Here is a 17,122-nt window from a genome sequence, read left to right as displayed (position 1 = left end):
TATATTTTCATCTGAATTTAGGTAACTAGGTAATACAAGTTGGAGATTCTTTCCTAGAAGAAAAATTATTCTGAAACAGTTTTAAAGGTGCTATTTTCTTATACTAGAACATACCTGGGTTTTTTTCAGAAATAACTGATTAAAAAGCTCTGAAACAATTACTGAGACATTTTACGGAGATATTTACATCTTACTTTAAAAATGCCTGATAAGTTTTTAAAAATATTACAAAACATAGTCATTAAACCATATCAGATGTGCAAAAGTAAGAAAATATTTACTATTTTACTGGGTAGAAAGATAGAATATTTGAAACTATGCAAGTGCAAAGGAAAAAACCCCATATTCCAAGTTGTCAGGATGAAGCAGGTCTTCCCTGAAGCAGATCACCAGCCACTAGAAGGAGCTCTCTCCTCACTTAATTGAAGAGAGTCTGTGGTCCTATTAAGGAGAACTTTGGATTATGTTTTAAAAAAAAACAAAGTAAATAAATAAAGCAAACAACACAGCTCTCAGAAGAACTTTGGATGCCTATTATAAGGTTCTGATCTGCAATTCACTGGGGCAGCTGCAGTGATAGATGCAATTGCTTTAAGGAACCATATCAGGAAAAATGAAGTTGGTTCTTTTTTGTATGTAAGAACCTCCTGTGCCTTTAGACTGAATACAAAATGGGCAGCATTAGTAAGGTTTGCTTTGTGCTTCAAATAGATGGCTTTTATTAAAAAAAAAGATCTCAAAAGTAAAACACTATCAATATGACAAACTTTATAATGGAATAGAGTTTATTTACAGAGTGAAAGGTCAAAAAGATCAGAGTGCTGGTTTTCTCCATTACATTACCATGGTGAAGCAGTAGTGAAGCAGAAAAATGTATGGAACAGCATAGAAGCCATATCAAAGCCAATGAAAACTCCTTATGAGCTCTGCCCTTCTTTATAAAGAGTTAAATGTTCCTTTAAAATGGAATATAATTGAACAACGAGTGTCCCAAGGACACACTGAGAACAAGAGTAAGTGGTTTGGTCTCTTGGGGATCTGGTTTGTATTTCAACTCTCCTTTGAGAGAAAATACTATTTCCTCTTGAAAACATATTCTTAACACCCTTAGATCTACAGAAACGTTGATAAATTTTATTTAAAAATACTCATTTTTGGCTTATTCCAAAGGATGGAGAAAAGCAATCTGTTTCTAAGTCTTACAGGTTGGCAAAAACAGGGAAGGGAGGAAGAGCAGCATGAATGACTCTTGACCTCTTGGGTTAAGGATTGCTTTACTGGGATCATCTGGAGGGTTCAGCTCACTCATTTGCTATGCAGCTGCAGAAACAGGAAACATCTTTAGAGGTGGCTGAAAACCTAAAAGCAATCAGGAGAAACTTCTGTCCAAGCGAGACCGCATTTGTTTTTATTAATAGTAACAGCTCAAACAGAGGACTTGCACTAAAAGCAGTTTGTTGCTAGGGCTCAGAGACCCTGGCCTCAGACACAGGATCTAGAGAAAAAGGAGAACATGATTTCTACTGCACTATTTTCTTTGTCTAATTTTCACCTGTCTAGTTAATAAGTTTTCTTCAGGAAGATTTCTCTACTTCGAGATGTAACAGTAGCTGCATTTCTGCTTCGTGCACTGACTTCTATAGCAATAAAACTGAATTTGTCTGTTATGCTTAATAAATAGAGTGAAATATTCAGGTGTCTGTCAGAGTCTGACATATTCCTAGCATAACAACAAGTCAGAGCCTTTCAGGCTCCAAATCACACAACTGTAATTGGCAAGTCATCAGTTTTGGCAACAACGTGTTCTCACCATTTCACACTGCCAATCACGTTGGGTGGCTATGGTGCCTCTAATAATTATCTATTATTGGCAGTGCTGCACTGCTCAGTCAAGTGTGAAAGCTCATTCTAAGCTGAAGCCAAAACATTAAATACACATTAGTCTGGGCAGGCAGTGGAATGAAATTTCCACTGCAACTCTATCTGACTTCTGATTAGTTGGTGGAAACTGAGGAAAATAGGCATCAGGCAAGGAGCTTAGTCTTCCATTACAGATTTTAGTCACTTATGCAAGTGGGATGCAAACAGAATGTTCTTTTCACTGCCTTTTAGCCACTGAAGGTCCAGCTACTAATTCTTAATTCCCTTTCTGAAAACCTTGGGGATGAGAGCTGTTCAAACCACAGACTACCTAAAATCACCACTTATTTGTCAAATTCCTTTCCACTTGACCTTGCAATAGGTTAGCATTGGCCTAGAGGTAAAAGAAAAATGTCCCTTAAATCAAGTGATGTTACACTTCAGTTTGGAAACATTTAAAAGTACAAATCACCAAAGGCTGGAAATAAACTACAAATCTTATGTGACGTGCAGAGCCTCACAAATTTTGGTGCTTGTTACTTTTGATTTGGATGACAAGCTGCAAGGGAATAAAAAGGTATTTTCACCTTCACCTCTTTAACTTGCCACAGAACACATGCATGGATTCATAAAAATGAACATTTCTGATAAGTTTATATACATTAATGCTACAAAATGCCTGGCTTTTGCTGCTAGATCACACTGCCTGCTAATTGTATGGTAGCAGCATCCTCCATTCTATTTCCCTGCCTCTAAGGCTTCCCAAAACAAAGACAAATGGAATGTACTTTGATTTTATATTATAGCTTTTTCAAATTTGCCAATGCTATTATTTTAGGGTTTGCCAAATAGAGTTCTGCAGCAAAACATTATAACCATGTAAATCACTGCCTTATGCATGGGAAGTATAGATCAGCCTCATTTCTTGAAGCTCTGTAAAAACAAGAAGTGATTCATGCAGTGGTTCATTGCTACTGTGCTTTTTAATTAACATTTAATTTCCCAAACATCATGTCCTATAGAGTCACTGTTTTCAGTTCCTAATGTCTGCTAAAACATTAAGTCTTTCTCAAAGTACGAGAGTAATAATTTGTAAAATGTTAAAACACAGCCTTTGTCCTCCCTTTCCTTAATGCAGCCTTTCTGGATGGTTGCATTGCCTCAACAGTTGGAGACACAGACAAAAACTGGCACAGATTTAAACCTGCTAGCTTTGCAGTTCCAGTAAAAAAAAAAAAACTGTTTCCATTTGACTGAACTGCATTTTAAAATCTTTATGCTGTACATACAGATTATTTTTAACAGCTCCAAACACAGCGACCTGATATTTCCTTGGTACTTGGTATTTGCTGGGGCCAGGAAACAGGATGAACCTCCTGGCTTTGTAAGGCACATACAGAACTCTACATGAGAACTGGAGAAATTCAAAATTCACAATAATTATAAAAAAATAATTCCAAAGAATAATTCCTCACCGTGTCAATCAAAGGGTCTGCAAAAATAGTATTCACAGAATGAATAATATACAAGTTTGTATCTCATAAATCCATAAATAAAGGCTAACCTGAGATAAACAGAAAAACCAGTTCAGTGCAAACTGGGCAAGATAAGCAGACTGATAATTTAAAAAGTATGCACTGGGCAACACAGAGCATAGAAAGCAAGAGGTAAAGGAGTCAGATTAACTGAAAGATAAGGTGAATTAATCCAGCTCAGCTGCACTGTGCCACCCAAACTGCCCAGCCACGGGACCAGCAGGAACAAGAGCTGTGGCTCCTCAGGGGGGCTGTGTGGAGCTGGAGGGGTCCCAGTAGAGCTTTTAATCACAACCCAGCTTGGTTTTCTTGTCTGACCTGGACCTCACAGTGCTTTATGTAATGACAGAATCCCAGCACAACACTTCACTACCAGTTGAAAATTTAGAACTCTTGGCCTGTATGTGGAGCCCTATGAGACCCCCATGAGTGGCAGCTCAGTTTTGGCAGCAGTCACAGTAACCCTGCCAAGAGGTGACACTGTACCTGTCACTCCTTGCTGCTCAGAATGTGATTTCTGTCACCTCAACGTGACTTTGTGCAGGGACTCAGGATGGGGAATAGCAAAAGACCACTAACCCTGGTCATGGTTAATCTGCATATCAGTTTCTATAATAGTCCACTGCTACTCCTCCATAATCCCTATTTAACCCTGGAATTGCATGTAGGGTCCCACAGACTTTGTTCCTGTAGTTAACCATCTATCAAAACAGCAAACCAGGACAAAGTAAAACCAGTAGGCATGACAGAAACCCTCTCCAACAGCAACATCTTGCTGAAAAAGGCATTGGGTTGACAATTAATAAAATATTTGCCTAAAACTAACTGAATTAAGGTAGTTCCCTGAAGCAAGGACACTGCTTTTTTTTACGTACTGGAGAAAAAAAGGAAGCAGATTCTTAAAATGACCACAAATGGTCACAGGTTCTGCACGAGCCTCTCCACATCACCCCTAAGATGCTCGGAACCAAACAAATCAGCTCCTACTTGCAGTATGTTCCCTGGGTGCTCCTTGGAGGGCTCAGTTTCACTCCCAGTAGTACAGTGTCAAATCCCTTCATTAATCCAGAGTTGCTGCTGTTTCACTGGCACTCCAGCAGTGAGTGGTATGACCACATGCACATATTTAGAAGCACACTGATGCATCTGCAGATTAGAGACTGAATAAAAGGAAGTCTCTTCAGCTGCAACACACAGGGCAAGTGTTAAAGCAAAATTAGTCAAGAAGAGGGTTTTATTATCTTTGTACTTCCTTTAAGCACAAGTGGTAGAAAAACCAAAACCAGCAGGAAAGTGTAAAGGAAGCTTCATTCTCAAAGTATTCCAGGATGCTGGTTCTGAATTGCAGGACAGATTTTTTTGAGAGCTGACATTAAGAAGCATGAAAGACATGTTACCACCTACAAAGAATTTTCTTCATTCTAGATTTGATGACACATCACCCCAAAAGGGTAGACTGTGGAATAATCATTAACCTGAATAATGACTGTGGACGAAAATTATATTCTGTGTGACAACAAATAAAAGCAAAGTAGTTGAATACATTGAATATTTAACAAAATACTTACAATTTAAACAAAATATTAATTTCGAAGGTCACAGAAAGCTGTGTTGCCTTTTGGAAACTACAGATTTTTAGCTTCATTTGTTTGTTAACAACTTCAGTGTTTCAGTCAAACTAGTAACTTAAGACCTGTGTAGAGTTTTGCAGAGCTGAATCTGCCTGTGTGCACCTAGCCTGTCATGTGCAAGATTTTTCAGTACAGGCATGTGTTTTGTGCTAGAGCTATTTTTGTAGCAACCAGAGAGTACAGTATGTTCTCCAATGTAATTTTTAGTAAAGCTTCTGAGCCAAACAAACATAATGCCCTTTCACTGGCTCTGAGTCTTTGAGTCAAAGCCTAACATAATGTTCAGTCCTAACACAAGATCCTTCTTGAATGAGACAGAGCTGAGAGCTACTTGAGATGATCAGCAGCCAGGCCACTGAGTGTCCACAAAGCTACAATGGAAAGAACCTCTGCCTTTTTGCTACAAATTCAGTTTTAGCTCCTTTCAGACCTCTTTCTTTGGACTTCCATTTTTACTAAGAAATTACAAATTGCTTAAGGATCTATTTGGGCAGAAATGCAGGAGTTCAAGGTGTACATTAAAACCTATTAACAGGGATAGACTTGAGAGGCTCAGGGATGGGCTTACAGACCACAGGGGCAGGATAAATGCACTGGGCCTGATTCAGATCCATCTAGAAGCCAAGGGAATGATTCAAAGGATAAAGAGAGCTCTGGAATTAGACAGGGGAATGTGCTTGCACACTACATGTGCACTTAGGCTTGCTTTAAAATAGGCTTTGCACTGTTTCAGTAATATTTAACCTCTTCCAGAGTAAAACAGAACTTGCTTAGTTAACAAATAGAACAGATTTCCCTTCATGCTTTCACAAATGAAAAAATGCTGGACATTAATCAGAAAATGCTCACCTCCAATAAATGTTTGTAAGAAGTAAGCATCTATAAAACAAGGTCCTGAAAGGAAGCAGAGGCCTCATTTCCAGTGATGTATTCCCACCTCATTGCCACTGCTGCTACCATTTTTTCTACACAGTTTTGTGCCACTGATAAACCTCCAGGGGGACTGACCTTCCAGACTTTCAGTCCTGATTCACATCCGATGTCAGCAACAGTCAGTTCACAGCTAAACATTTTCTCAATGTGCTTGGAAATAATTCCCAGGGGAAAAGGAAAAATCATCCAACTTCTGACACAGCATCAACAATTTTGTCCCATAGCACAGGGGCAGCTGTGACACCCAGGCACCACCAAGGCCTCTGGGGGCAGGGTGGTAGGGACCTGGCACTTAGTAGCTTGCAATCTGAACTTCTCAGAAAAGGAGTGTATGAGTCCTTTGTACACAATACAGTAATTATTTCATTAGTTCAGATCATGTCTGCTTGCTTTAAAACCAGCCATTTCTGGCTTCTCTGAGAACACCAACCCTAGCACCAGCCTTTTGCTCAGAGGAGCTGAATGAGGACAGGTGGATCTACCCAGCTGCTGGTGTGGTGTGGCAGACTCCTCACAGGCAGTACAAAAAAGGCCTCTAAATGCCACTCAAGGCTTAGAAGTTTGACCTCGTGGTTTTGTAAAGGTACCTGGGTTTCTGGTTTCAGGGATCAGGTTCCATGATTACAATGTAAGTTTACCCTGGAGCAGAGCTAATGACTTATTCATTGTTTTGCTCAGGTGTGCAGGAGGTGAAATCTACCTGCTGAAACAGGTCTGGGCATCTGTATGATGCACAACAGAGGGAAGCATCAGCTTTCCCATACTGTGTCTCAATCAGGCATTTTGTGAAAGCACCTGTCTGCAGCATCTGAAATATACATTATTTTAGTGAGTGACAGAACTAAAAACTTCATGTTTTGCTATTTTCTAATGAAGGACATACAGAAACCTCATACTGTACTGAATACATCCTGATTTCTTTCTAGCAAAAAGAAAGCTTAACTTTATTAATCTAAAACTACTCATATGAAGGTTAAAAAAAAGTGGTTTGCTTTCCTGTATGCTTTTTTTAAAAGACCAAGATATATCATGTGTACAGCAGGACTGCAGTGAGGGATTAACATAGGGGGAGAAAAAGAGATTGAAATCCAAGTACATGTGTCATTTAATTGGTTTGTCATTTGCATCTGAAATCAGTAAGAATTGCCTGAAAGTAAAGAAATAATATCATTCAAAAGCTCCCCTGCTGGGATTATTTCTGGGTGTCAGTACTGCTGCACTTTTGAAAATTCTAATCCCATTCCATAAACCATCAAGAAATATATATTTAATAGTGAAATATGCTGAGAGGAAAAGGCAAAGTCACACAACCTCTTCATTCTCCCAACCTCTGCTGTTTCCTGTCCTATCATCCCAGGCTCAGTCATGACAGTAACCTATAAACAAACCCAAGGAGCTCTATTTGAGGAAGCCCCCAAATTAGCAGCTCTTAAAAGCCAGGAGAAGATGGATTAGTACCCCTCCTTTTGTCAGTAGCTATTTAACATGTAGCAGCTTGAACCTAACACCTTTACCCTCAGAAGAATTTTTAAAAAAACACTTTCTGGTGCATGAAATAATCATCAACTGTGGCCCTTGAGTAGCCAAGTTGGAAGCCCCTGGCCCCATCCTGCCAGCAGCACCTGAGGCTCCCCATACCTGGGTAATGCAGGCTCCAGTGAAAGCCACAATCACAGCCACGATGTTGACAGTGAGCTGGAACTGCAGGAACTTGGAGATGCTGTCATAGACATTACGGCCCCACATCACAGCCTTCACAATGCTGCTGAAATTGTCATCTGTTAGGATGATGTCTGAGGCTTCCTTTGCAACGTCTGTTCCAGCAATACCCTGGAAAAATTCAGTGTGATTAAAATTACCTACTTGGTAGTAGAGACAGCTGAAACACAAGGCTTCACACTCAGAGTCCACAGCTACAAAGAGACTTTCCAGCAGAGTTACAGTGACATGCTGAGTATATTCTGCATTTTTTTATTTGCTAGGAAAATACTTAATTTGGCAGCTTTTGAAAGTGAAGAAGGATGTATAAAAAGGGAACTTATAGATGTGTGATGATGATAGTTTAGTGCTTTACATTACCAGTTTAATGGCTACCAATCTTCAGAGTTACTTTTACCATTGACAGTATTGTTTTTAAATACATGAACAGAATTGCTAATAAAATTTAGATTACATATCTTAATATATAGTCTAGTGTATTAATGTCTTCAAAGTACATTGAGAAGACATCTTTACAGTTATTGATGGATTTTACCAAAGTAAAATAGTACTCCACTGTTGTGAAGAACAGAGAGTTTATTCTTCTGTATTGGCAAAGGATTCTGCCAAGAATTACTGCAGACAAAATTTTGAAAAAGCATCAGAGTAAGCAATACCAGTGAATCAAACATAATAAATCACAGAATTCTGAAGCAACATAACTCACCCCCTCCAATACATTGAGTGAGTAAAACTCAGCAACTTTCTCAACACTTAATGAATGAGAAACCTCTTGCAGCAAATTTATAGTGACACAAACATCAATCAATATGCTGGAGATCATACCATTGCAAAGCCAACATCAGCTTTTTTAAGTGCTGGTCCATCATTGGTTCCATCACCAGTCACAGCTACAACCTGTCTCTGTTCCACCTGCGTGCTGTCAATAATACCTGCAAAAAACGTGTATGTGTCTGCATTGATACAGATACATGAAATCACTAGCAAGGCAACACTTCCCTCTGAAAACCAGCAGGGGCTGTGGCAAACAGACTGCATAACACCACACAAGTCTAGCAGAGTTGATTTGTAAGGAAAATGAGAGATGAAAGCAGTGGCAGCACTACTGTAACACTGCTAGACATCACTACTAGGAATTTATACAGAAAGTTCTGATCCCGCATCATCAAAACATCAAGAAAAGTTGCACAGACTTAAAAGGGAATGAGATCAGGTCACTATGCTCTTTTGGAAGATTTCTACTATTTAAAATGACGTGTCACAGCAGCATATTTCAGCTCAGCTCTCTGATGAAACATCAATGGAAAGGATTTGCCAAAGACTTAAGTTCATGCTTAAAACTCTCCTAGATTGGGACTGAACTGTAACCTCTGCTTCATTGGGATGCCTTCTGCCAGTCAATATAAACTAAAGATAACAAGTGCCATTAAGGAGTTTTATTGAGCTGGAGCCTAATCAGCATTTTAACTGACATGTTCAGCTCTGCCAAACCATGACTAGGATGATATCATTCTTTGAATTCTGGAGCAAAACATTATAATAAAGAGACACAACAAAATAATTCCTACTTTCATTTTAAGACCATTTGAGAAATGAAAGGACTTTCACTTGGTGAGCCAGGTTTCAGACAACTTGCCTGCTGGGAAGTATTTTCTAAGTAGGCAGATGGAGAAAGTAGGGAAAAGAATGAAGAGTTTTTCTAAGGTTACAGAAGCAACCTTGTTTTTTAACAGGGTGGGGCTCATTCACCACTCCCTGTTTTTATTTCTATGTCATAGTCTGTTTGAACATGAATCCAGAACACAGCCTTTTGAGTGGGATAGATTAACACCTCTCCATATTAGGGAGGACAAATGACAACTTTCTTTCACTAACACATTTGGCAGAACGTTGTAGCAGCTAAAAACAATTATCAAAACCTACCCAGAATGAAAAGCTTTCATTCTACTCTGGAAAAAAATAAGTCACCTATCAGATAACTAACCAGAAATAGGAAATTGCAGATTACAGAGCAACAGCTGCCTCCTGGCAAGGTTCAGGCTTATCAAGCACCCAGAAGATTGCAGTCCAGCATGGAAGCAGTTAAGTGTCCTGTATTTTTCAGTCTTTCAAAATATCAGGGAGAAAAAAAACCTATTCACTTTCCATTGGGAGTATAAACTCAGATAAATGGCACATTATTCTGATAAGATCTTATAATTAGAGCTTTCAATTTGTTGAGGTCATTTGCCTTTAGAATTACTCCATAAACAGGACCATCACATGCCATTACTGTTAAAAGCATTTATCTTGGTCTACCCTTCTTGTAATTAACACATGCTTTGATGTTAAATTAATAGTCTTCACTTCTGGGGAAAAAAAATAAATAAATCATTAAAATCTCTGCCACATTATGGCATTAGCTGCTCCAAACAGGTAGAAAGCATCCTCTCCCAACTGGGCTCAAAATGGGAGCACAACCTAAGTCAAGTTGCAGTGGCTCTAACAAATGACCTCCTGATAGATACAAAGAGTGCTGTAATGTCAGACTGTACTACTCCCAACTGCCTGGATGCACAGGAGTCATTTATGAGGTTTAGTGGCTGTTCAGAAGCTGTCATTTATCCCTGAGAGAAACTGGGCAGCTGGGATAAACCCAACACCCTCCAGCCCATTGAACTGCATAAGCAGGCATGGAAAAACAGAGATAAAATGATCTCAGTTACCACCAGCATCTCAGCCACACACCTCCATCAGGGTGTCCACTGCTGGTGCCATCAGAAATCTGTCACTATAGATGGACCACTCTGCTGCTCACAGAGAGAGCAACTTGGCAGAACTTTCATTTGTACATGAAATTTCTAAGCTGGAGCAGAGGTGATTATTTGGGATTCAGCTATTTACCATAGCTCCCTGACTTCTACATCCTCTTTTAATCTGTCCCTCCTTCCTCAAGTTTTGGAATGCTTGCCTTCTTCCCAGCACTGCCCTCCTCCCTAACCCTATTTACTTTTTTTCTTTCTTTCTTAATTTGGGATCTGATAATAGTTGTGTTAGGTTTTCACAGCAAGAATTGTCTCCAGTGTTGAGTATTTATCAGTATAGGTTTCACAGCCCTGCCAGAAGCAGACTGCCTGGCAAGGTTCTCCCTCTGCAATCCCAAGCTTAGGTGGGGAGAGAAAAAGGTAAATAAGGGCATGACCTGACAGACTGCAAGAGAATGCCCAGTTCTTTAACATTCACTGCAAACTCACTCAAAACAGCTAAAAAGAAGCTTGACTATTAATCAGTCCTATCTAACAGCCAGAAAATGTCTTCAAAATTAACTGCAATCAAATGCTCACATACAGTACTTTAATAAAAATGGGTCTGTAAGATGCAGCAGGGGGATTCCTAAACCTCAGCAAAGCTTCCTCCCAGAACAGCTTTTGCTGTGTCATAGGTTCCTTCATCTTAAGCTGTCTGCCCACAACTTTGCTTTGTCAAAGTGAATTTTATTCAACAGCCAGAGGAATACAGCTAGAGCCTAACATCAGGGTGTTCCATACAGAGATTCTGCTGATGCTGCAGGAATTCTGGGAGCAGTCGTGCAGCTTGTGGAAGGCCTGAGTTTTTCAGAGTGAGCAGCTTGCTTCTGATGAGGAAAAAGATTGTATTTAAAGGAGGCCATAAACCAGTCAAGGGGGGCACTACATGCACAAGCTGGCAGTAAAAGCTACCAGCACTGCATCCACAGATTCATGTGAAATATATCCTGTGACCCACACCTTCCTCCCATCTAACATGAAGCAAGAACTACATCAGAGCCACTCAGAATAATAATATAAAGAATATTAATTCACAGTGTGCCTTCCATTTCTTTTACAAGGAGCCACCTGTACCTATGGCTCAGATCAAACCCAGCAAGTACAGCCTCAGGCTCTCACTTTATTGCTGTATTTAAACAATTCTTATTTGCATTGTCACCCTTCAAGTAAGAAACCCTTGGCTCTGGGAGAAAAAGATTTCTCCTTTAGATTATTTCTTTCTGTCTCAACTGATGAAATCAGAACAGGCAGACAGGAAAAGCTGAGCCAGAGAAGAGCATTCCAAAGCTGAGCACACCAGTTCAGGTGTTTCTCCTGCTGCAAAGCAAGCCTCGTTTTTAAGTGTCCCACATGCTTCCACATACTTACAGTTCTTTGACAAGCTACACATGGAAAAATGCAGTAATAACTAGTATAAATAGTTCTTTTTTCTTTCTTTCTTTTTTTCTTTCTCTTTTCTTTCTTTTTCTTCTTTTTTCTTTTCTTTCTCCTTTCTTTCTTTTTTTTTTTTTTTCTTTTTTTTCTTGTGTGTGTGTGTGTGTGTGTGTTTAGAATAAAATAGTAGTTCTTAGTACTCCCAAAGTTTCAGAAGCTCCCTGTTAATTTAACAAGAATTTAGAAATTCTGCAGGAGAAAACTGAAATTCATTTCAGTTTCATGTGTAAGGGTGTGTGGGAACAGAGCTTGAAAGGTTAATGCAGAAGTGTTACATGGTAACATCGCAGCACTGGAACTTGTTTAGAGAACAGTGCTCCTGAAATTGATGGCATCAGACCAGCAGAGAAAAAGGTGACTAAAATGCTCACATTTCTGTACTAAGCACGAACCATCAAAGTGCTGCAGATTAAGACTGAAGCAGGAAAGAGGAACCTTGAAGGCATCAGTGCCTCCCACAGAGTTACTCATAACACAGACCTGAGATCCTCCTGGTATCTTACTGAGTATCAACTCCATCCCAATGCAGGAACTTCCTGCTCCCTTTAAACTACTTTAATGTTCTTGGCTTCAGGGAAGAGTTGATTGAAGCTGACTTTTTACACTGTAGAACAGGTCCGTTTTCTGAACATTTCTTCGTATAGATTCAATTAAAAATAAATGTTAAAATTTTCTCTCAAATGGAAATGGCAGCAGTTTGCAATATGCTGACATTTAATGTCAGAATTTTAATTAATACACTTTTCTGTAGTTTTATGATTCCTCCTAGTTTCATGGAATGTCCACATTAATGAGGTAATAAATACAATAATACAATCTTATGTGGCAATATTTAAACCATTTTCATTAAATTATCCTTAATTAAGGAAATTACTAAAAATAACTTTTCTTTAGCATTCCCTTTCTGCTTGTTAATGAAGCAGCTTTACATGAGAATAGTTGCTTTTAGTATCAGAGAAAAATAATTCCACTTAATTTTAAACATACTGGAAATCACAGCTTCTTTAACTGGCAAACAATATTTATTTGATCTCCTCTGTACTTTTTGGTAAGAAGATATTTCCTCTCAGCATTGAACAGTTGCTTCTCGAAGTATTTTAAAAAGCAACATGATTCTGTGATTCTATGACAATATTAAAGTATTTCAGCAGTAGTAGAAGGGCACATCTGCATAAATGAAATGTGGTTTTCTAGTTATATTTTCAAATAAGGTTAAAACAAAAATGAAGTACTACCAATGGTTGTCATAAAATCTGTAACAAGCTGCATTGCAGTTGGATTGAGATATTTAACTTTTTTGTTTCACTGAAACAGTTTGTGATGTTAAACCACTTTGACTTTTTCTTTTTTTAAAATCTACCTCTATTTCAAAGCCATAAATATTTGAAAGAATCTGTCTGCCCAGCCTGAAATGCTGAACCATGTCATTCTCTAGTCCCTTAGCAGTAGTAGAAACAAAAAAGCAAAATAAAAGTGATCCTTTTGCTGGGTGGGATTGTACTATGTTAAGGCAAAAAAATATTCCCTCAAGCAGCTGGATGTCATTAAAAATTAAATATAAAAAAAGTCTATTTTGTGATGTGTGTTTTTATCCTAGAGCAGATAGAACACATCAAAGACAAAATCCTCTTGATCCCACAAGTGTCTGAGAAAAACGTAATATTTTAACAAGAGGCCCAAAACTAGTGAACATTAAAATAGTTTCTTGTAACTTTTAATGGCCATTGGAGTATTGCTAGCCAAAAAATCCCATCAGGATTTTCCACAGACTTCTTCTTAAACTTCATTAGATACCTTATTGCTCTATCATTATACCTTGTCACATCTTTAAAACATTAATTGCATTAGTTACTTATGACATTCACTAGAAGGAAGCATCTTTTGTACTGTCAAAGTGCATCTGCTATAAAACATTTAATAATTTCTTGCTTATTTTTCTTTGGCTCTTTATTGATTTCATTTTCTCTTAAGGGAAAATCCTGAATTATTCAAATGAGCACTCCCAAGGGACTTATTCAATGCACTTAATGAAAAACAAATTGTTGTGTGTTTCTAAACCAAACTACTGGGCTCTACAATCCCTGTCCTCTAGGAGCTGGGAGGATCTGACAAGCCCCAGGGAAGGAAGGAGACTTCAGCTAACCTTGGGCTCTTCTAATACTGACCTGTGGAGCTAAGAACTATGTTGGCCAAACCAAGGGTCTCTAAATCTTTCCAATCATGAACACCTATTGGTAAAACCTTTCTGAGTACATACCCTCAAAATATGAGTATTATTTACAAATTATACATAGGTACTACTGTTGTACATAAATTATAAAACATACATTAGAAATGGATGAGATAGAGATGAAACAAAAAGTAGTTAAAAAATGTTCTCCTATTCTATAATGGTAAAAAATGTCTTTTCCCTGAGGAAAAATGTCTTCTTCTTTGAGGTGTGTGCACCCCATTTTGGAGACCTCTGGGCTACCCAGCAGCTGGAGAGTGTGAGTAACAGCAGCACTTCTCCAGCTGCCCCATCTCAGGCACTCTGTCAGGTTCTCCTGGATGATCCATGCTTCCAGGGCTCTTCACAAACACTATTCCTAATTCCAGAGGACCCAACTGATCCTGTCTTTAAATTCACAATGGAACTTCAGTTTAAAAGTCATTTAGGCATTCTAAAAATTACATACTGCTCAAAAGACCTTGTAATCAGTCATGGCTGGAGCCATCTCAAGAAAATCTTGCCATATCAAAAGGGAAGCTCCAGAAATTACTTGCTACCTAAATGTGAATTATTATTTAAGTAGCCAGCCAGCTGAAAACACAACTGACCAGCTGGGTCTTACCTGGAACTTTAAATGTTCTAAGAATCATTACAAAGAGTCTCTCTCTAGACTTTCTAGGGCTTTAGCAACATAATCCAGGTCTGTCTTCATCAGGAAGCCAGCAAAACCCTGTCCACCAACAGGGCTTCTGCCTGTGCTGGCCCCCCCACTTAGCTTCATCAGAAATGTTTTCACATCTGATCAGAAAATTTCTGATTTCATCAGCTGTCTCTTAAGGGTGAGCTTCCAAATCAACAGAGTAAGATTATAAAATCAGCAAGTGTGAGTTACAGATAGGAAAAAGGTTTTATAAAGAAAACAGTAAAGAAATCCTCCTTTACAGAGTGTTCCATCTGCAGAGAATATGGGAAGAGAACATAATTTGAATGGTGTGGTTTTTATAGCACAAAACCAGACTCCAAAAGTACAACCAGAAACCTAAAGGAAGCCAATGCAAATCGTACAGTTAGAAGCTACAGGGAAATGGAACTGGCTTAAAATATGAATCTTCAGTCATGTAATGCTGATTGATGGGGGCAGTTCCTGGTTACATGAACCCCAGGAACTGCTATTAGAACAGGAAATGGTTTGTATCTTGGGATACTCTTTAAAAACAATTGTGGGACAACAGATGCACTTGAGTGACTTCATTTACTAAAAACGAGTTCTTGTTACCTTCATAAAGATGCACAGGCAAACCTCCAGAATCTGTGCCCCTTCTTGTTGAGAGGAAGAACAAACTATTTCTCAAGAGTATTTCCTTTCTGACCAGCAAACACACACTCTCCCTCCCCAGCTTAGAGCCTCTTTCTCCTCTAATTAGAGGTCACAAGGAAAATATGAGATTGTCTACATCTACCTGCCAGACATCTTATCAGTACTGCAGCTGTTCCTGCCAGCCTCTTCCCTACTGTTTTCCATTTGAAGGCTCAGATAGAACAGGATCAGCAGAGACTTGGTAACTGAGAAATTCCCTTGCATTATGCACAGACAGGCATTTAAAGGTAACAACTCAAATGTATTTTAAACAGCACATACCTTTTACCAAAGTGTGCTTGTCTGTGGGAGATGAGCGAGCAAGCACTCGAAGCTTGGGCCAGATTTTGTCAATCCTCTCTTGCTCAATCTGGAAGGGGGGAACACACACACAAAAAAAAAGAAAAAAAAAGAAAAAAAAAGGAAAAAAAAGGAAAAAAACCAAATCAAAACAGGACAGTAAAACTGTTAACCCATGATCAGCAAAATATATTTTTATCCATGTGCCAGATGATTCACTTCTCTCCTTAGGTCTGCAGCTTGGCTCCAAAAGCACAGAAAAATTCTAACAGCCACCAACACTGCAAATGAAAGCAAGGTGGAAAATGGCCAAAGCTCAGCTGGTGCCTAACACAGGTTACAATTGCCACAGTATCTCATCAGCCTTTCCTAGCACCTCTAGGCAGCATCATGACTAGATATAGGACAGTGGAGTTTCTCAAAGCTAATCTAAACAAGTTTGAAGTGAAAGTATCTTGTTCTATATTTGACTCCAGGATCTTCATTTTGGCACCAACAGTGGCAGAATTTTATCTGTAAACCATCAGCTACAAGGTCAGACAATTCCATTCATCCACTTGTTAATGGTGGACACAAAGGCACAGCAGAGAGTTTACTTTTTCAGAGGTTAACTTCAGTAGCCTGGGTGTTAGCTCTGTCTTTAACAAGGAGTTTACAAACTTCTGAAGAGTACATGAAGTCATTGAAATCATTAGAGTGGATACAGCAGTGCTTCAGATAAATGGTATAAAATCAAGAAATGAGAGGAGCTGGTTCTCAGCACAGATTGCATTTAATGCAAGAGACCTGCAGACTGCTGTTGAGACTGTTCTCTTTGCTAACAAACCTGCTTTAATGTGCTGCAGTTCTACTTCTTGCAGACTAGGGCTCCAGTTCTAAAACCTGCTGAATGAGGTTAATACTAAACTGACAGTGGCTCTGCATTATGAAAAGAAAAGACTGCACTTTGGTATTTGGAGTTACAGAAAGCTGGTGACAGAAAGAAGCAGCCAGCTCTTCCAGTAGGTTTGAATGATAAGAGGCAGATATCAGCAGAGGAGAAACAACATGAATACATCTGGGTTTAGCATCTGAATTACCTCTCCCTTCTCATTTCGGATCCTTCTGTTGAACTCTTTCCCTTCAAGGCAGAGGAAGTCTTCTCCTGGATGGATGATCCCACACTTGATGGCAATGGCACGTGCTGTGTTGATGTTGTCTCCAGTGACCATGCGGACTGTGATTCCAGCTCGCTGGCACTTTCTTATGGCTTCTGGGACCTGCAGAAATAATGTAACAGGAGAGAAAGTTCTTAGAGAAGAGAGAAAATAAAAGCCAGGTGTTCCCATTCAGAATATTTTGAAGCTAAGAAATTA

General features: G+C 39.0%; 1 protein-coding gene across 34 annotated transcripts in view; it reads right to left on the bottom strand.

The window, feature by feature from the left end:
• ATP2B2 (ATPase plasma membrane Ca2+ transporting 2) overlaps nt 1-17,122 on the bottom strand; it is a 408,804-nt gene that overhangs the window by 30,346 nt on the left and 361,336 nt on the right. For all 34 annotated transcript variants that reach the window (XM_071755377.1, XM_071755355.1, XM_071755387.1 and 31 more), the window contains 4 exons: nt 16,847-17,026; nt 15,750-15,837; nt 8,504-8,610; nt 7,598-7,789 (listed from right to left, as the gene is read on the bottom strand). In XM_071755377.1, the coding sequence (XP_071611478.1) occupies nt 7,598-7,789; nt 8,504-8,610; nt 15,750-15,837; nt 16,847-17,026 (567 nt within the window). The remainder of the gene's footprint in view (nt 1-7,597; nt 7,790-8,503; nt 8,611-15,749; nt 15,838-16,846; nt 17,027-17,122) is intronic.

The sequence above is a fragment of the Heliangelus exortis genome, chromosome 12 (genome assembly GCF_036169615.1).
Source record: "Heliangelus exortis chromosome 12, bHelExo1.hap1, whole genome shotgun sequence".
Lineage (NCBI taxonomy): Eukaryota > Metazoa > Chordata > Aves > Apodiformes > Trochilidae > Heliangelus > Heliangelus exortis.
The sequence above is the reverse complement of the archived record's forward strand: the minus strand, read 5'-3'. Positions and strand labels throughout refer to the sequence as shown.